At 42.6% G+C, this 21,929-nt stretch overlaps 1 protein-coding gene across 1 annotated transcript in view; it reads right to left on the reverse strand.

The window, feature by feature from the left end:
* Positions 1–21,929, reverse strand: part of Dnah9 (dynein axonemal heavy chain 9) — a 328,265-nt gene that overhangs the window by 146,931 nt on the left and 159,405 nt on the right. Inside the window, 4 exon segments of the mRNA XM_051167603.1 lie at positions 2,440–2,601; positions 11,508–11,747; positions 12,225–12,327; positions 15,274–15,439. Of these exon segments, the coding sequence (XP_051023560.1) occupies positions 2,440–2,601; positions 11,508–11,747; positions 12,225–12,327; positions 15,274–15,439 (671 nt within the window).

Here is a 21,929-nt window from a genome sequence, read left to right on the forward strand (position 1 = left end):
TCTAGAGGGCCCAGCCTTTATTTCTAGCACCCACATGGTGGCTTACAGCCACCAGGAACTCCAGTTTCAGGGAGTCCAATGCCCTCTTCCAACTTCCAAGGGCAGCAGGCATGCATATGGTGCACAGACACACATGCAAGGAAACACCCATACACATAAAACAAGCAAGAGAGTACAGGAAGGAATGCAGAAGCACATTTGCCCATCTTGAGAACCATCTAACATGTTGGTTTGCTCCTGATGGGTTTGAATTTACACTAAGGCTCTATCAGGAGAGAAGCGAACATGCAGTTTTGAAAAGCCTGATCTACAAAGATTCTTTGATGAACAAAACAAGTCTCCAGTTTGATGATGATCAGAGCCATGTTGTGCAGAAGGGAGAAAGGAAGCCACCCAATACAGTGAACCAAAGCATCCTTAATAGTGACACTACATCACACAGAGCTACAAGTTAGGGGACTCAAGGCTTTAAGTGGGGTGGTGGGGTAGTGGGGGCGCCGAATCACTTTGGGAGAAATCTGGCAATTTTGTCTTGATACCTGTACTAGGATACACGTAGGCAAGGGCCTTCAGCTGTCTTCGCAAGTGTTGCTAGTTAGAATAATGGCTGTGTGAACTATATTTTGGTTCCTGATCAAATGATTTTTTTTTTAATCTAAGCCCACATAAGGAGTGCTGTGACTTTAAAGTTCCAACTCAGACCAATTCATAAAGACCAGGCTTGCTTGCAAAGTCAACTGTATGTGCACAAATTGGCTAATTCTGTAGTGCTCACAGGGGACCGTCTAAGATGCGAGAGATCTGAACATGAGGCTCTATTAAAAATGATGAGGGAAGTAGAAGTGAGGGTGACAGCCTGTGGAAAACAAGCTAGTTGAAAGGTCTGCTCAGCCCCTAAAAGTTCTCCATTCAGACTGGCATGGCTTGTGATGTCCTCAGAGATGCACCCAGGAGAAAATATGGAGTTGAGTCAGAGTAGGTGCTGCGATGTACATGTGGGTTGTTCCCCAAAAGTTCACATGTTGGCAGCTGGATCCCCAGTTGGCCATGTGTCTGACAGTGAGCTTTTTAAAAGGTGATGTCAGTCAGAAAGTGAATCAGTGACTGGGGACACTGCTCCCTGAAGCTCATGATTCTAATCTTGGGCAATTTATTGTTAACTCTTCCAAGAGTGTGTTAGATTGAAAAGTGAGCCTGATTCCTTCATCCCATCTCCTTTCAGCATGCTGGCCCTTCTACCTCTGCACCTGCCATCACCATGAGCACACTCACAGAGACCACACCAATGGGGTTGTTTTCCTATCTTACACTTCCAGCTTGTAGTGTTGTGTTTCAAATACTCCTAAGTCTAAATTGCCCAGCCCAAGGTATTTTGTTAAAACAACAGAGAACAGGCTAGTTCATTGTGTATAGAGAGGGCATAGTGTAATTACAGACAGAGTTTGGTTATCTCTAGTTTGTGAGAAAGTTCTATGCTAGTTGCTAGGATATTTTGACGCTGGAAATGGACGAGTTCCATTGTCAGTCCTTCTCAAAGCACATTTCACATGCCATTCACTCTGTGAGTTGTGAGCTCTTGACAGAGGCAAATGAGTTTTAGGTTGCAATGTATTTGCAAAGTGGTGTGTGGGTTAGGCTGACTCCAGATTCCTGGGCTTAAGTGTTGAATGCACTGGAAGTTTCCAGGTCAGGAGCAGAATACAGAGCCCTTTGCCATTCTTCCCAATTGGACTTCTTTCCAACTACTTAGAACAATACATGCTGAAGATCACAGTCACAGAAATCTGGTGTATCAGAAGAGGGGGTCCCATGGTGGTGCGTGCGTGTGATCCCATTGTCAGGAAGTGGAGGCAAGAAAGTCAAGAGTTCAAGGCCAGCCTGGGCTGCATAGTGACTCAGATACATAGTGAACTCAAGAACAGTTTAGTTGTATAGTAAAACTCTGCCTCACAGAAAAGGAAGGTGGAGGGGAGAGAGGAGGTGGAGAAGGGGAGGGAAGGAGGAGGAGGAGCTGATGACAGAGCAATCATCAGTAGTTCTTTTCTCTGATTTTTGGACAGAGAAGTACATTTTAAGTCATTAAGGTAAATGTTGTAAATTTCAGAATCTCTCTACATTGCCAGTTATTGACACTTTCAAAAATGGCTATCACAGTCTCAGGACGCTTGCCACCATCAAAGACAGCACAGGTGGGACCAGGGAGGGCCTTGGTATCATGTCAAACCTTGTATCAGATACACACCTTTTGGGGTGTGGTCTTATGAAAAAACTGTGTCTTTGTCATCATTTCTATTGACTGGGCAAAATGATGAAAGAATTTCTCTTCGTAGCCCAATCTCCGGCTTTCCATGACTTGAAGGACTAGGGTGATTTTGGTGACCACCTGCATGGTCATCATTATTTTTCAAATATAGAAACACCACCACAGGCAATACTTACCTCAAAATTTTTCTTGAGGAAGTCTGTTTGGATTTTGTCAAAAAGACTGAAATCCTTTTCTTCCACCATCTTATCTCGATAAACACGATTTGACTCATGCAGGTAGAGTTTTACTAGGTCCTGTGTGGACTTCACACATTCGACAGAAGAGAACAGAATGCCCTTCCAGAGGAACAGATGACAAATAATGTTAACAATGGTGCAGAAGTACGGCAGTTAAAAGAACTTTCCAAAGCCGTGGTTTTCAACTTGCCTAATGTTGCGACCCTTTAATACAGTTCCTCATAATTGTGGTAATGCTCAACCATAATATTACTTTCATTGCTACTTCATAACTGTAATTTTGATAGTTATGAATCATTATGTAACTCTATTGGGAGACAGAAGTTTGCCAAAGGGGTCGCAACACACAGGTTGAGAATCACTGTTCTAGAGCATTTTGTCCAACCTGGAATTATCTCATTAAGGAGTGTGTTACAAGTGGAGGGGAGACTTGAAACGATGACAAAGGGTTTGTGGGGGAAAGACATGTCATATTTCAATCCTACACGGTTTGTTTTGCAAATTGACTTTGGCAATGGCTGAACACATATGATCAGAACAATGGCCAGTGATAGGACAGGAATAGCTGGCCTCTGCAGGTCAGCAGCCAGCGTGCTCATCTCAACGGAGTTCCCTTCTGTAACATTACAGAGATGCTAACTCTCTGTCACCTCTCTTTGCTATTGTTATCCAGTGCACAGACATCTGCTTTCAACGAAAAAGAAAACGGAGGCAGACCTAACTTATGGTCTTCTATCTAGCTTTGAACTCATCACCTTACTCACGCCCATTGCGTTCTTGTCCCAGAGGAGATAGAGTCACTTAATGATTTTTTATTATTCATAGAAGAATACTCAAACTAGACTCAGCGACACAATGCAAACACCTGGTCCCAATATTGTTGTAGTCTACTTCTTCATGAACATCTTCATCATCATCTTCCATAACACATAGTTTCCACTTTTAATTTTGTTTTTATGACTCTGCACACTTTTTGTGCCTCCAAGATCCCCTGGATCTGGGGTTACGGGAGGTTGTGAGCTCCCTAACATGGGTGCTGAGACCTGAACTCAGGATCAATACGTGCTTTTAACCACTGACACATTTCTCTAGCCCCCTGAAATAAATTTATGTTGAAACAAAGAGTGGTCTAGTAGTAAATCTTCCACACGTTGTCATATGGCTTAACCAAACCTTCACCGAGGTTTGTTTTAGTAATGGCTGACTAGCTGATCATGGACCAACCCACTAAGATCAACAAGAAAAGGCGCAGAAGTTATTTTACAGCTTTCTGTTTTCAGTTATTATATAGAGAGTAACCAAGATAGTGAAGACTCGAGGGGATAAGATACTAGAGAGATGAACCAAATAAGTATTATCATTTTTCCTCCTCAAACTTTTATCACTTGACAAACAACAGATACAACTAGGGACCAGGAAGAGACAGAGATAAGCGAGAGATAAAGATGTTGCGTGATCGTGCCTTGTCTCATGGAGTGGGGAGGATGAAAACCAGGCACAAGGACAACTAAGAGGGAGAACCAGGCTTAAAACCTACAGGGAGGCCCCAAAGGGTTGAGCTCGGGTCTTACAGGGATGGAGGCCCTGCTGCAATCACCGCAGGCTTCACAGATGTTCAGACAAGCAGAAGAGTGTAACCTCCAGAGGCAAACATCACTGTCTAACCCTCAAAGCATCTGCCCACGGTAAAGCCAATCAGAACTGCATAACAAGCAAAACTTATGGGGAACATCAGGGCCATATAAGACTAAATGACCAAAACCAAGAACAAAAGACAAAGAAACCGCTGGGCAACTCCCAGCACTCGGGAGGCAGAGGCAGGCCGATCTCTGAATTAGAGGGTAACCTGGTCTATAGAGGGAGTTCCAGGACAGCCAAGGCAACTCTGTCTCAGAAAGACCATAAAAAATTTAAGAAATGAAAAAAAAAAAAAAAAAAAAAAAAAGAAAGAAAAGAAAAGAAAAGAGAATCCCAATTCACAGCAGACTTGGGCATTGGTTTAACAAATCCAAACTTTCATCAAGCCATGATTGACCCAGCAGTCACTAGATGAACAAAAAAAAAAAAAAAAAAAAAAAAAAAAGTAAATCTTGAAAGATGGAGAAAACAAAACAACAGAAATACACAAAAGTTCCATATAAGACGTGAGGGAAAGGAAACAGAGTGGGTGAGACACATACAAGCAGCATACGCAGACTGAATCTCAAATATATTATTAGATAGAACAACATGGGCAGACAAACAGTATTACGAGAGGCACAACTGCCAGGCTTGATTTCTAAGAGTCAAATGTATGGCACCCACATTTATTCTCCAGCATTACAATATACAAAATCTGAGCATAAGAAAAAGGGAAGCTTTCCCTAACCACGGGCTCTCCATCCATGGGCTCAGTCAATCTCGGATAACAAATACTCAGAAAAGATTGTGCCTGCACCAAATATGTTCATTTTGGGTCCTTATTCCCTTACACCAAATGATAACGACTCACAGAACATTTGCACCACGTTAGGTATTCCGTGTAACCTAAAGCTTATCTGACGTACGTGGGATGGCATGTGCAGGTTACATCGAGCACCGTGACATGGGCGGCGGAGGGTAGAAGACTTGCATGTTATGACTGAGGCTTTGGATCAATTTCCAGAGTTGGAAAAAAGGACAAAAATAGCAACTAAACTACTTTGATGTTTCTTATAAAGGACCTAAGCATCTCAGACTTTCATATCTATGAGGAGTCCTGGGTCCAGTGTCCTGTGGTCACCAATGGACAAGTGAAGTTATTTACTAAAGGAATATAGATTAGGTATGTTGTCATCAGATAAAGTTAACTTTAAAGCAAGGGCTATGTTTTGAGGTAAAGAAATATGTTTAATATATAAGCAACAGGTAAGGAAGGTGCGCTAATTATAAGTATACCCTATATGCATGAGGAAATAGAGTTATTTAAGTTTCTACGTGTCTGTCAATGTAACTTCAAAGTATAAAAAATGAACAAGACCAAAAAAAAAAAAAAAATAAAAGGAGAAATTAACATGTTCACACTACTTGGGAGATTTCACAAATCTTTCTCAAAGGCTTGCAGAACATATAGATTAAAAAATTCATATCAATAAGAATTTATTAAACTTAAATTACATGATTTAAAAACTTGTTCTAATTGACATATTGATAAAACTATACCCAACATCTGAGAATACATTTCTCAAAAGTGCATGTTGATTTTATTGTGGGTAACATATCAAATATCAACAAATTTCAAAGGAATAAAATCACATGGATTTTTCAGAAATTAGGTAGTTATCAGCAAAAAAGAAGCCAACAACTTCTAAACCTTTGAAAATGAGTGCTGCCCTGAAGATCACAGGCTGTGCAGCATAGAAAAGCCTGGATATTGCAAATACAGTCAACAGTAAATTTATAACCATAAAGTGAACACTACAGAGTCAAGAGGGCAATTATTGAGGTCAGAAGCCATGTCAAGACATGAAAAAATAAACTAAGGCAATCCCACACCCAGACTAAATAGGAAGGTAACAAATGAAAGAACAAATACTAATTTTTAGATTAAAGACAAATGTCAAGCCAAATCAGTCAATAAAGTTAAATGTTGGAATTTTTTTTCCAATTTTCTTTAAAAAACAATAATAAAAACAGACTAGTGATTGACAAAACCTCTGCAGAAGTGACACAAGAGTAAAAGGAATGTTGCACCACGTAACTTTGTCTGTGGCCATGAAGCCTTCTGTGGAGGTGAGCCTTGACCAGACAGCTGAAGCTTTGCGGGGCAAAGACAGTTTCTCAAGAGAACCGGAATTCTGCCTTCAGAAGGCCTTCAAAGATACTCGAAGTACAACAGGAATTTTTTTTTTTTTTTTTTGCCTATTACGCTGACATGTGATATTGTGGTAACTATTTGATACAAAATGTAGTAGTGTTATGCGTATCAAACAAATTGAAATCATAATTTCAACTGTCTGCAAAGAAAGCTCTAGGTGGCTGTCAACATGTGAGAGAAACACAATGCAGTGTTTTACAAAATCTTCCAGAAGTAGGAAAAAAAAAATGAGGGGAAAAAAAAAAAAACCCCTCCGAAGTATTTTATTTAGATTTTATAGCCTTAGGTTGGCAAGAAAGGAGATTCAGCAGTTCAGGTGTAGAAATTATGTAAGTTAGAAAGTCAAATTTAGTGAAACAGTGAAAGGATACAGGTAGTAACCAAGTTACACCAGGAATGCCAGGTTGACTTAAGATTCAAAACTAATTAACATAATTTGGGATAGTATCAGACTAGGGAAGAAAAAATTAATTATTTCAACCAGGAAACAATTTTTAAGTTCCTGTATTCAATTAGAAATAAAACTCTTAGTAAATTATAATAAATCATCTTACCATGGCAAAGAGCACGCTCAAAAACCTATGGAAAACACTGTATTGATGAGCTGCTAACGCTTTTCTAGTTGAATAATTACCAGTGTGAAAGGTCCTTCTCTCACCACTCCTCTTCAAAACTGTACTGGAAGTTGGATATGAGAAAGAGAGAGAGAGAGAGAGAGAGAGAGACAGACAGACAGACACGGAGACAGAGAGGCAGAGAGACACACAGAGAGTCAGAGACAGAGACAGAGAGAGCGCAGGCTTCATGTGAGCAATAGGGGCTGTCTCTGACATAGACTCTGTTGCCTGCTTTTTGTTTTGTTTTTTGTGGGTTTTTTTTTTTTTTTTGCGGGGGGCAAGGTTTCTCTGTGTAGCTTTGGCTGTCCTAGACTCGCTTTGTAGACCAGGTTGGCCTCGAACTCACAGCAATCTGCCTGCCTCTGCCTCCTGAGTGCTGGGATTAAAGGCGTGCACCACCATGCCGGGCATGTTGCCTGCTTTTTTATCACTTTCCCCTGGCAGGGTTGCCTTGCCAGGCTACAGAGGAAGAGGAGGAACTCCTTCCTCTTTATGAGCTGGATGTGGCTTAGTAGGGGGCCTCCCCTTTTAGGAGGGAGATGGGGAAGAGGGAGGGAGGAGATTATGATCAGCATGTAAAGTGAATAAATAAGTTAACTAAAAAAAAAAGAAATATAAACATGGTTTTTCTTTCTTTTCTTTTGTCTTTCTTTTTTCTTTTTTCTTTTCTTTCTTTTCTTTTTTTGAGACAGGGTCTCACTGTATAATTCAACTTACTATGAAGACCATGCTGGCCTCAGGCTCCTAGGGCCTCTGGCCTCTGTGTCTATAATGCTAGAGCTGAAGGCCTGTATTAACACACCCTGCCTTAAATGCTACTTTTAAATTCAACAACACAACTAAAGACATACACAACAAAAGAAATATTGAATGAATTGGTAACATTCACTCAAATATTATTGTTACAAAAGTTCAAAATGAGGGCAAAATAATGTGTGAGGCTAGAAGTCTGAGTAGTATTGAGGGCTAAAAGGAAGAGGAAAGTGGCTGGAGAGATGGCTCAGAGGTTAAGCACACTGGCTGCTCTTCCAGAGGTCCTGAGTTCAAGTCCCAGCAAACACATGGTGGCTCACAAGCATCTATAATATGATCTGGCCTGATGTACATGCAGACAGAGCACTGTATACATAATAATAAAGAAATAAATCTTTTTTTTTTTTTAAAGGAGGAGGAAAGAGGGAACAAAGAGGGAGCTGTGGAACAAAGGGGCACTGGTACCTTAGCTCTCAAGCAAGCTGTGGTTTCGAGGTGTGGTCACTTGCGATAATTGACCAAGCCAGATACTTGAGACCTATATGCTTTTCTGTCTCTGTGATATACCTTAATAGTTTTTGCTTGTTTGGAGGTTTTTTTTTTTTAAGAAAAAAATAAATGAGAGTAAGTTTTGGTGACCCTACTCAGATGCAAACCTTGGCCTCTTTCTCATCATTATCTCCTAGGTCTCAGCCATAAATAAAATGTGGAGGACAAGACAAAGCACCACCTAGGGATCCTGACTTCAAAGGTTTTGCACTTGACAGTGGCCATTATCTCTTGGCCTTTACAGTTCCTGTTACAGTCACAGTCACACCGACTAGTAGCAATAAGCACTCAGCAACTGTGAGCCTGGCAAGTGCAAATTGCACACTGTCTTAATTTGTTATGTTCTATGCCTGAGAGGGGAAAACTGCTTCTTGATTTCTGCTACCATGGCTCACCAAATTCTACTGTAATTCGAATGGATGGATGGAGGAGATAACATACAAAAGCTCTAAAAGAACTGAATTCTGGGGACTGGAGAGATGGCTCAGCGGTTAAGAGTACTGTTGCTCATCCAAAGTTCCTGAGTTCAATTCCCAGCAACCACATGGTGGCTCACAACCATCTATAATGAGTTCTGGTGTCTTCTTCTGATGTGCAGATGTACATTCAGGCAGAACACTGTACACTTAATAAATAAATCTTTTTTTAAAAAAAAGAACTAAATTCTGTAAGAAGGATGTGTTCCTATTGGCTGTTCAATTAACCCCCTAATCTGTTGCATCAGACCTTCACACGAGCTGTCAAGGAGAATGAAAATGGGAGGCAGTGGTCAAGTTCTGAACTTGAAGTATTCCTCTGGTGGGATGCGGGGGATGTGCTCTCCAATGCTATGGCAGCTGGCTGACAGAAGACAGGCTGCTAAGAGGCCAGGCTGAAATACAGAGCCCAAGGAATTGCCTCTCAAGCTGCTTGAGTTAGGCAAAGACAGGCCAGGAGAACAAGAGACTCGCCCTCCAATCTGGCATCCCCTCCCACCCCCTCCATCTTTCTGATTCTTCACTGACACTGCACCTGTTACACAAAACAAGGTTAGGGTAGAATACCCCCTTTCTAGAAGTTATTTTGTGTGGATCTAAACCACCTACACAGGAGAGCTGAGCATTCTGGCTGGGACCTGATCAGCTTCTGATTACCAGTTCTATGATTGTGCTCAGGGAACCTCACCATTGTATCATTTTGTAGTGGAAAGAGAGAGACATCCCTGGGGACTTGTGGGGCACTGGTTCACCCCCTTGAGCATCATAATCCATGGACACCCAGGCATTTGTATAGAATACAGTAGCATAGAACATATATCCTATGCAGAACCTTCTGCACACCCTCAATCATGCCTGAGGATATTGATAAGGTCAATATTTATTATATATTATACTATTAAATGGGACACTGGTGGGAAAGAAAACAATCTATTCTGTATATATCCCAGTTTTTGAAGTATTTCTAATCTGCCAGTTGGTTGAATCCAGCTCTGTGGGATTCCAGACTAAAGGTTGACTGTCGTCAGCGTTTCACCTTCTATGGGTGTTGACAGAATTAAATGAGTTAATAAGGGTAAAGACTTAGGGATGTGCTCAGCAAATATTATAAACTAAAGCCAAAATTTACACAAGGGCCTCTTCAGGTCTCCAATTATCCCGTAGTCTCATCTTTTACCTCCTCACTACCCACCACCATTGTTTCCACTGAGCTGACTGAACCATTTTCTTATTCTGTTAATACCATCTTGTGCATTCTGTCTCCCTTAGCATTCAAGTCCTTGTTTGCTATCTAGTAACTTTTTCAAGCATCTACAGAATGAAAGTGATAATATCTGCCTTAGTTAGGGTTTCTACTGTTGTGTAAAAACTCCATGATCAAAAGAAACTCAGGTAGGAAGGGTTTATTTCATCTTACAGCTTGCCTGAGGGAGTCATGACAGGGACCTAAGGCTGGACCTTAGAAGAAGAAATTAATAGAGAGGCCATGGAGGAGTGCTTCTTGTAGGCTTGCTCCCTGTGGCTTGTTCAGCCTACTTTCTTATATAGTAAGTAGCATCTGACCAGGGATGGCACTGCCTACGGTGGGCTGAACCTCCCACATCAATTATTAATCAAGAAAATGCCTCCCAGACTTGCCCACAGGCCAATTTTATGTAGGCATTTTCTCAATTAAATATTCCCTCTTCCCACATATGTCTAGGCTTGTGTCAACTTGATAAAACTAATGAGGAAAACATCTACTCCAAAGCATTGAGGAGAGGCATGAGTTTGGGGATGTCTAGATGACAATGCAAATGTCCAGGCCGGAGCCTAAGCAAGGCTCTTCTGGTCAGGGGCGGTTGACCAGTTTCCTTTAGCGCTGCCACTGAAGAGCAGTGTGAACTTGACCAAATAGTTTGACCTCTTGCTTTTCATTTTTGCAGATGATAATAGCTAGCCTCCATCACAATTCAGTGAGTTTAAGCGTGGGTTTGTGATGTCAGCAATGCCCCTTTCAACTAATGCTCAAAGCATAAGAACTGATTGTGAGCAAGCACAGACTTTGCCATGGCCTGAGAGCCTCAATGCCAAAGGCTTTGCATGGTAGTGGGGTTTTTGCTTTTGTTGTTTTTGAGATAGGGTCGAACTATGTAATTTTGACTGGCCTCCAACTGACTGTGGCAGGTGGATGTCAGGTTGGAGACCAGCCTAGACTATCTGAAACAGATTTGAGGTGGAAATGAACCTGGAATTTGTAAGGCTGAGGTTGAATTAGAAGATGGCAAAAATGACACTTTAGGAGTATCATCACGTCACTTCTACCTTGTATGGCTTGGGAGACATTGCCTTTTATCATGAAACCAATAATTAACGCAAGTGATGAGGGGGTTTTAAAATAACTACTCCTCTTTGTTTTTCTTCCCTTCTTCCTTTTTCATCTTTTCTTCTCTCCCTTGTCCATCTTCTCTCATTAGTCCTCTTCATTCTCTGTTCTCTTTCTATGTTTTTGTTCACCTTCTCCTATTTTCTTTCCAGTATTCTATATTAGTAACATAGCATTGTTTCCCAGTGCTGAGCCTTGGAACAAAGGAACCAACTGAGGACTGTGCTCCCTTTACTGAGAAATAGCTTTGCTGAAGTCTTCCTTATAGAGTCCTCAACACTCTACCTATTTATGACCACAACTCCTTACAACTTGTGTCTTTGTTGAGAGGGGTTTGCCATTTACCACTTATCAAGAATAGGAGCCTAAGTGTCATCTCTAAGAAATTTTACAGCATCTCATTTATTTACCTGGAAAATATTGGCAAAATCTCTGAGATTGAAGATATAGTGAAATTTGATTGCCGTGGGCAGGAACGTGGTGGCAATTTTCTGGTGGAAGGTGACAGCCATGTTGATCAGAGGAGGGACAGATTTCTGAAGGGTGGTGGGGAAGTTTCCGAGCTTGAGGTGATGGGTCAGGATGGTGCTATAGATGGAAGAGAGGGCGTCCGCCCCCGGGAAGGAGAGGACAAACACGCTGAAGTGACGCTGCAGGAGGAAACAAGGCACATGGGACAGGAGTAAGCTGGGTATCACTTATCATGTGGTAAAGGTCACTGCTCTAGACTAGGGACGGTAATCAGAGACTCTGTATCAGAACTTAGGATGAACCCAAAATGACTGGAAGAACCATAGCATTGAAGCTTTGGTCAATGATACTACATGGGGTAGTGGGAAAAGAATCTGAGTCCAAACTGAGTTGACACTACATGTCTGTATGCCCCTGGGAAGGTATTCCATGGAACAGAAGTCTTCTTAAGAATGAGGGAGTCGAGTCATGTGAACCCCTCTAGCTCTAGATCCTTGTGGCACTGGGTCTGGGAGTTTCTTTCTCATCCTAGAGACACAAGCTGGTTTGCCACTTTGGTAGGCAAGTCCAGTTACCACTAATAATCAAAGGAGTTTAGCCCTGATAAGATGGCATTAGGACTCAGAGGTATCACCCATGCCTGGATCCTTCTGTACCTGAAGCCTTGGGTTGATGGTAAAGCTGCCTGCAGTGGGGTTCATACAGGAGATGTATTGTACATTCATGATCTCCTTTAGAGACAGTTTGTTCCGGTCATACCTGAAAGAGATGCCTCACGTGAGCCACCTGTGGTAGTATACATCTATAACCCAGGCACTCAGGAGGCAGGAATCTGTGAGTATGAGGGCAGCCTGGTCTACACAATAGCATTCTGTCTCTAAAACAAACAAACAAAAAAACAAGCAAAATTACAGTGAGAGCTGAGGTAGGTTGCACTGATTCATATGTTTGGTTGTGTCTTACTTTTCTATTGCTGTGACCAAGGGAACTTTTAACTTGGCTTACAGGTTCAGAGGGTTAGAGTCCATGACATCAAAGAGAAGGAACATCTGGGAGTTCACATCTTGATCCATAGCCTGAGGCAGTGAGAATGCATGGAGAATCACTTGTGTTTTTTGAAACTCTATAGCCTGCTCCCAGTGACCTGCCTCCCCCAAACAGTTCCACCAACTGTGACCAAGCATTTAAACATATGAGCCTATGGGGGCCATTCTTATTCAAACCACCACAGGTGATTACATTAAAAAAAAAAAAAAAAAAGAAGCTTAGATTTATTGAGAAGAAACAATAGCCTAAGACAAAATTATGAGAAACTCAGTATCTATAGAAATAGGCCAGGAGGAGAGCACACAAAGAAGGACTGACAGACAAGAGGAAAACCAGAGGGGTATGCTCCCCAGAAAGCAAGGGAAACCAGGGGGACATGCTCCCCAGAAAGCAAGGGAAACCAGGGGGACATGCTCCCCAGAAAGCAAGGGAAACCAGGGGGTGTGCTCCCCAGAAAGCAAGGGAAACCAGGGGGTGTGCTCCCCAGAAAGCAAGGGAAACCAGGGGGCGTGTTCCCCAGAAAGCAAGGGAAACCAGCACTCCTACACCAGTACTACAGAGAGGATAAAGACCTACTCCAACAGGGTCTCTTGGATTTCACAGTGGCAATAGTTAGTAGGTTTGCAGACCATTTCGGAAATTCAGGGGCGAGGTATCGAAGAATGCATTGAGGAGTGAGTTAGAAACCAAGCAGGAAGCAAAGACAGAGGGGGACATTTAGTTATATACTTATACATGGAAGAAAGAGAGACTAGCCACTGAAAAATGATTTTTAACAAAGTTTCAATGACATGAAGGAGCCAGCAAGGAGATGGGGACTAGTTAGAGCAGAGTTCAGGAGCAAGCGCCAGTGTATGGGAGTTATGCTTTAGGTAAGAAGTCGTGGGAGGCTGGGGCACAGGGCTCGGAAGGTAGTGAGCAAGTTGTACAAAAGCAACAGTCAACTTAGCATTAGTTTCCTCAGAGAACGCCAAGCCATTGGTTTTGGTGCATTGGGAATTTGAGAAGAGAGGAGAGGGTCTAAAATAGGTGTGTCAGGCAAAGTACACACAAAGAGAGAAGGCATTTTGGGGCAGAATTTTGTCAGGTTTCTACCTCCCACTTAAGGTGGGCAGCCATGAAACAAAGTTGAACAACTTAGCTTTGCTTTGTGTTTCCTTTAGTGTTTAGTGGCTCAAATCCTACTGTGGGGACTGTGAGCAAGATGCTCATGGCACTTGATTGAGATTTCAGGAAGGACTGAGAAACAACTCAAGCTGACATCTTCAGTATGATACCTCTCTCATTTCTCTCTTGAATCCCTCACCCCATCTTTTTTCCACATTTTTTATTGAGAAATAAAATAATTCATATTACATCTCATTTGCTATCCCATCCCATGCATCCTCCCATTCCTCCCTCCCTCCCGCTTTCACCCCATTCCCCTTCCCTATGACTGTGACTGAGGGAGACCTCCTTCCCCTGAATATGATGCTAGGGTATCAAGTCTCTTCTTGGTAGTCTGCTATCCTTCCTCTGAGTGCCATCGGGCCTCCCCATCAAGGGGACATGGCCAAATAAGGGGCACCAGAGTTCATGTGAAAGTCAGTCCCCAGTCTCCGCTTAACTGTGGAGAATATTCTGTCCCTTGGCTAGATCTGGGTAGGGGTTTGATGATGACTGCATGTATTGTCCTTGGTCGGTGCCTTAGATGGAGCCGAACCCCGGGCCCAGATCCACCTATCATAGTGTTCTTCTTGTAGGTTTCTAGGACCCTCTGGATCCATATATTTTCCTATCTCCTGTATTTTTTCTCACCTAGAGTCCAAATAAGATGTCCCCACCTCTATCCCACTTTCCTGGTAAGTGAAGACTTTCATAAGACCTGCCCCTTGGGCTAGTGTCCAGTTATAAGTGAGTATATACCATTTGAGTCTCTCTGCTTCTGGGTTAGCTCACTCATTATGATCATTTCTAGTTCAATCCATTTGTCCACAAATTTAGGAAATTTCTTGTTTTTAATAGCTGAGTAGTATTCCATAGAAAGACAAAAAAATCCAGAATAGCCTCACCCCATCTTTCTAGAAGGAAGAAGGGGACCCAGACATGTTTCGGATCACTAACTTTTCCCTCTAGACTCTGTAGACTGTGTACCATTAAAAACCAGGCTGTTTCAAGAAAGACTAAGACTCTGTGTTTGCTCTGAGGACATCGGGCCAGGTAAGGGGAAGTTCGGCTCTGTGGCTAGATGAAGTCTCAGAGAATACAATTTGGGGATAATGTTTTCTTTTTAAAATTGTATATCACAAGCTTTATGTATGAAGATATTTATGGTGCATAGTGTGCAGTTTGGTAGGTTTCCATACACTTATACAGCATATAGCCAATAAAATCCCAAGTTGATTTTTCAACCTCTGTCCACTCTTCCAATGCACCTATCCCTCCCAATCTCCAGAGCTCACGAAAATGAGTCCTGCAGAAACCTGTAGCTTCCTTCCTGGGTGAGAGCTCGGTAACCCTCTGACCTGGAAGTGCTGTCTGAGAGAGCACCCCAAGAAGCACAGAGCCCCCAAGGAGTGGGGTTTTCTCTGGGCTCCTCTCATTTTTGGAAGTGAATGATGTTTGTCATCACAGCGCCTGATGAGCTGAGCGTCCTGAAACCCTTCTGGGGACTCTTACCAGTGGCCGTAGTCTAGGTGCTGCCTGATGACAGTGTGGGGCTGGACCGTCCCATAGGCATCCACCTCGGGCATGTTCATGTCGTCGATGAAATAGATGAGTTTCCTGTTGCCTGGAGGGCCATAATTCCTGCCAGCTTTCTTCTCTAGAGGTTTCTCCAGGACAGCTGAGGAGAGAACGGGTTAGATAGAAAAGGAAGGTTGAACTTCGGAGGTGGTTACTGAGGCAGGACAGGTGTTCAGGACAAGGTGGGGTGCCATCTCACATATACACAAATAGCGACTATCACACTGTTAGTTTACTCGTTCTGTAGGGACAGAGAGGCATCTGGAGTGACCAGGCAGCAATGGTGGCACTGTTGTTGAGAGTGTTCACTGCTTCATCTACTACTTACTACTTACAACATAGGATAACGAAACAGATCCTTTTCCATTTCGGAGCTAAGGGTGATGAGGCACATGAGTGCTGAACAGCATTACTCAGGAAGAGGTAGGATGCAGAGTAGTTAAGCCCCAAAGCCCATGTGCTTGTCAGGCTCGTGTTTGCTGGGTTTTATTGTTTATAGGTTAGAAACTGAAGATGCGGTTACAGCCACCAGGCCGGATCTCTATCACCAAGGAAATCTACACAGAACCGGACCCCGGCAAACCTTTCCACTATGGCCAAGACACAAAGGGGACTGATGGTTGAGGCTCCTATCCAGGGCTCGGCTGGGGGCCCTGTCTGACTCTGAAAGCTGTAAGAGGAATCACTGGATAGTTTGCCAAGAATCCTTGCAGAGTCTTCATTGTGAGGGTTCACCGTGAGTGGAGGTGGGAAACCAGCCTCAGAGTATGCCTCAGGGTATCCATCAGTGTCCTTGTCTGCCTTCCCCGTCCTATGGCCCCCCATTGGTGGAGAGCAGGGACACTCTTGTCTCTTCCATTATCAAGCCAGAGGGAAGAAATGAGGCGCACAGCTTCCAGCCTGATGAGGCTTGTTGGGAACAAATTTAAGTAATACGGTGGTGAGTCAGGATTGACTTTTTTCTAGTAAAGCAATTAAATATTTATGGATTGCAAGAACCAACACTTTCTTATTGCATCTGGGAGCCCTGAGAACCATCTGATTTCTTCTCCTGAAAAACAAGTTTGTAAACAAGTAGAAAGTGTCAACAGACAAGGAAGGTGACAGATAGAAAGACAAGTTCCTTCAAGATGCTTGAATATTCTAATTTCCTCGGCCCTGAGTTAAATTAAGTGTTTCAAATAGGAATTAAATTTAAATTTAATTAGCATGCAATTAACATACACTATCAACCAATTAATCACCCAACACCTTCTTCCCCCCTAAAGATATAACAACTATATATGAGATCTGTCAAAATGAAATATAATTAATGGGCTGCCAAGGACACGCTTTGAGAACAGTCCTGCTAATAGGAAGCTTCTCCTTAGGAATTCTTGTTCCTCCACCTCCCAAAGCAATGGTATTCAAATCAACCCCTTGAATTAAGCAGACCCTATAATTTGGGTTGATTAAACTCTTTAGGCATGTGCAGGATGGTAGAGGAGAAAAGCACCCCAGTTAGCAGGAAGTGGCCTTGGAGAGTGCTGGATTGTCTCAAATGGAATATGTGACGTTCTCCTGAGAAAGAAAGAAAGAAAGAAAGAAAGAAAGAAAGAAAGAAAGAAAGAAAGAAAGAAAGGCAGGCATGGTCCTCAGCCTTGTGGACTTCACTGTTTCTGCTCACAACTAAGAGGGAATGACCATGAGTCTGGGTCCAGGTGGGCCTGAGGAGTGGGCGTGGCTTACGGTTGAGGGACTCTGGGGTACTGATGTTGCAAGACAAACAGGAGCGATGTGAGCAGCGTTTTATGAGCATTTCTGGCTGCCTTCTGACTGGTCCCACCCAGGTCTGAGTCCCACGCACCCCATCCGTACATTGTTGAACCGCTGTAGATCTGTATAGAACGGCGCAGGTCAGTCTGTGGCCTCAGGGAGAAGTGCCCTCTTCTAGGTGGGGGCCATTTCAGTATTGCTGTGGATGCAATCTTTGCGCTCTGGTTCTCACGGGACAATCGCAGCACTGCTCCAGTCGGTCAGCTTGGCTTTCTCCTCCACTCTTCCCTATTCTCTCAAAACAACAGACTGGGGAACGCTTGGGAAGAGTGAGCCAGATCGTGCCACTACCCTGCTTAAGCGCTCCGTGGCATCTACTTTAAGCTGAACAAGCTCCTCGCTCAGCACCAGCCACCTGTTTCGGATACAATCGCCTGTCATTGCCCCACAGCCTTTGCTCTGGCTATGTCCTATGCCTCGCATCCTCTTCTTCCAAATGCCAGCATGATGTTCCTCGTTTGTTTCCTCAAATACGTGCCCTGTCCAGTAAGGCTTTTCTGGTTCTCTAAATTAGATCCCACGCCCCCAGCTTTCCCCTACCTCTGCCGAATTTTATTTTATAACACTCATCACTACTTAATGTCTCTTGTTACTTACTACTTATCTTGTTTGTTATTTTGACCCCTCACTCCATACGAGAATCTGAACTCCTGAGGACAGGAACTATTTTGGTTTTCTAGCACATATTTTAGCATACAGAAGAGTGCTTAGGAATTGTTTACTCAATTGAGGGATGAATGAATATGTTATAACAAGCCTTGAGAGACAGCGAGAGCAAGTCTTATCTTCATACTGGAATTAAAGACACAGAAATTAAGCAAGCCATGTCAGGCTCCTTGTGGAAACCAGAAGCTAGATCTTTAGGTATCAATCCCAATGGTTTTTTCCCTCACTGGACATAGGGGCGACTTTTCTGGTTACTATAACAAAAACCTGATGAAAGCAACTTAAGTTTGGGTGGATAGTTCATCATGGCCAGCGAGACAGGAAGCCGTTGGTCCATTGCAATCATCTTCAGGAAGCAGAGAGACATGAATTTGCTTCATCCCCTTGGAACAGTGCCTTTCACAGTGAGGGTGGGTTGTCCTTCCTCATCAACTCAAGCTAGAAAATCCCTGACAGCTATATCTAGATGTTTGTGTCTTTGGTAATTCTATATTCTGTCAATTCGACAATAAACATTAAGTATCACACTGGATGAGGGGTCACTTGCGCCTCATCATCAGCCTCTCTGGATTGTTCCTGATCATTCTGGTCCTCCGACATCTAGAGTCAAGAGTCGTACATTCATGCATCTGTATGGTATGCCTGGGACCTACTGCAGTGAGCAGTTGGCCTGCACTGTGTGACTAACACCTCTTAGAGCCCCCGATGGACTGTCTTTACCACTCAACAGTCTTTTAGGGGAGAAGACTGAGCTTTAGAAAAATCAAGAGGTTTTCTCCAATGGCTATGAAGAGGCAAAGCAAGGGTTTTGCCCCTCAGTCTGCCGGGTTGCAGACTCTCAGGGAAGCCCAGCTGCCAGCCAAGTCTGCACAGCACCTCCAATCTGTTTTCTGCCTTTAGAAATTCTCAGCTCATTGCCTGCTCCATATTATTTTTATAGATAGCATCAATAATTAACCACGGCTTTCCTTGCAATTGCATGATGTGTGTACTTGCGTTTGAACCATTTTCCTTTCAGATTATTTAAGTTTTTCATATGTTAAGACTTTTTTTGGTTGTATCTGTAAGGCCTTTTGATGTATTCTTTCAAGAAATAGCTTGCTTTGCATGACTATAAAAATCATACATATTCATTCTGGAGAGTTTAGAATGCATAAAAATTCACAGTGATGGAAGTGACAATTGGCCAAAATTCTATCACCTAGCAGTTAGCAGTTCTTTCTACATTCTTAGCTTCTATACTTCAGTTGAGATACTTATTTCTATTAGATTTTTGAATTGCTACAAATTTTTGTGAGCTTATTGCTTATATATATTTTAGTTTTCATATTCTTATTTTCACTTTTTTTTTTTTTTTTTTTTTTTTTTTGACAACAGAATCTTACTGTAAAGCACAGGTTTGCCTCAGCCTCTGGAGGGCTGGGATTGCAGATGTGAGCCATCATGCCAGGCTCAAAGGCAAATTCCTCCATCTGATAATAACGATCCTTTTGAAACGTGATTTTAATGGCTCTGCTACATTTGCTAGTTGATGGGATGGCTTCTCTGTTGTCTAAAGGTGGTGTTCACAGTTTCATTGTGCTTTGAAGCACCCACAATTGCAAGCAGAACTCTTGCTCACTAGAGGTTGGGTTGTGCCTGACCTCACATTAGTTGGTGCCATCTCCTTTGTGGAAGACACTGAGTGAAAGAGAGCTATCTATCTACAATAGCGTAAGCACGACACTCCTTTGAGGTCGGGATCTGAGCAGACCTTTGAAGGTATCCAGTAGCCTTAAGTTTTAATGAGCAGGTTACAGAGACTCATCTTACACTTTTAGACATCTTATCTCCTCTCTAATTAGTGTAATTAAGCATTCAAGTATTTGTTGAACTAATAATTCAAATCGCAGTTGGATGATGAGAGAATGCAAGATTACCAGGAGTGTGGATGTAGCTAGCTCCTTCCAAGTCCACCGACTCCACCATGTTCTTTACTCACCCTTTTCTGTCTTGATCAGTCAGTGTCCCTTTGCAAATTTTATTATTAAAAAATTCCATATTCACATTTTAAAAAAGAATGAGAAGAGAGCAAAGGGAGAAAAGACAGAAACAGAGCTATTAAAACAAAGACCAAAAGAGGGTAATGAAACAATCTGGAAAAGAGATGTAACTTATTTGTAACGGGAATCTAAGATGACACCGTCATTACAACTCATAAAACTTATCTCACATTTACCTTTATGAACTGCTTGTTTGAAATCTCAGAGCTAATTTATGTTTAATTCCAGTAACCATAACTTCTCAGATTTAGCAGTATAATTCCACCTCTTCTAACAGAAAACTTGTTTAAGGTGTCAAATTCTTGGATGTATAGGTCATAGTTACTCACAAGAGAGATGCAAGGATGCACAACTGTCTTCAACAGAGATGGCCAAAATGAGCTTTCACCATAGTGACCCTCAACAGAAGCCAAGGATGGACCACTAGGTTGCTGCTTAGCAAAGGGAAGAAAAGCCATACAGATGGGCATGCAAAGAACCTGGTGGGGTGGAGAACAGAGACCTCAGCCTGAGCAACACTGAGCAGCACTGCCAACCTGGCTGTGCACGGAACACAGAATATTTTGTCAAAGGATGCAGGAAGGTCCTGTTACAGTCGTAGTCAAAGAGAAAGATATGAGCACACGGCAGGCATTCTACTATGGAAATTAAGATGGATGCCTTACAGCATATCAAAATATAAGGGCTGCATAATTTGATAAAAGCAGGCAACTCTGCTATTAACTTTGACTTTGACAGAAGACACAGTTAAAACCAGAAGTCTTGTGTGTTTATCTTATGATAAAGGAAATTATCGTCAAAGCTGTGAGCATCATGGCTTCATCTTTATTCTCTTTTGATCCTTTCCAGCTGAGGTGGCCATAGCTGTGAACAGTGAGACACAAGCACAAACTGATGAGGTTCCTGAGTGCTCCACCATCCACTCATCCATCCATGCATGCATGCATCCTTCTACATCCATCCATCCATCCATCACTCCATCACTCCATCCTTCTACATCCATCCATCCATCATTCCATCCTTCTACATCCATCCATCCATCCATCCATCCATCCATCCATCATTCCATCCATCCATCCATCCATCCATCCATCTATACCCAGACTCCCCATACAGGCCACGCTGTCCTCCAACTTTTGATGCACATGCCACAGCGTCCCAAAGCTAGGATTACAGATGTGTACCATGATGTCTCTCCTTTGCATGTTAGGAATAAAAATACAATGGCTGAAGCAGAAGCCGTTCTATTACCTTAAAAGATCAGTCAAGGGAATAACAAATATTTTAACACTGGTTAAACATTAAAAAAATGATCAAGACTTTATAACTACTTACCTTTGGACTGCCTGGTGTGTGAGTGAGTGTGTGTGTGTGTGTGTGTGTGTGTGTGTGTGTGTGTGTATGTGTGTGTGTGTATGTGTGTGTGTGTTTATGTGTATGATTTCTACGCCACCACCATTAGGTTTTCTGCTAATTATAGTTAAAAGCATTACCAATGAGGTACTGGAGGAAGAGCTGGGGAATTAAACGAACCAAAGGCATGGGGATGGCGCTCTTAGCACAAGGTTGGCTACATTAACATTGAATTTGTGCTGTCTATACAGCTATGTGAGCTGCGGGAATGCCTTAAGCACATTCCTCATTTGCATTTCAGTCAGTTCCAAGAGAATTCAGTGAAGGCCCCAGAACTGGATGCCTTGAGAGAGAAGAGAGGCAGGTACAGCCAGCAGCTGCCTCCTCCATACAAGAGCTTCTGATGTGGAGAAAAAAAGCATCCACTGGGCTAGAACAATGTGCGAGCTACAAAATGTCCCTGAGATCCCTTGGGATTGGCCCGTGAGGTGGCGCTATTCCTTATTTCAATGAGAGAGCATCCCCCCCCCCAAATATTAGCTTTCTTTTTTTCCAGAATATTTTTTGTTCGGCTTCTTTGTTAAGTAAGAAAATTTTTATGCTCTTTTGAGTCTGACAGCTGTGGCTGAGAAAGGATGGCATAATACAGTCTTAACTTTGAGAAGCGTTTTTGCTAATATTTTTATAACAGTGGATTTCCCCTACTAAGCACTG

Source organism: Acomys russatus, chromosome 25 (assembly GCF_903995435.1).
Source record: "Acomys russatus chromosome 25, mAcoRus1.1, whole genome shotgun sequence".
Taxonomy (NCBI): Eukaryota; Metazoa; Chordata; class Mammalia; order Rodentia; family Muridae; genus Acomys; species Acomys russatus.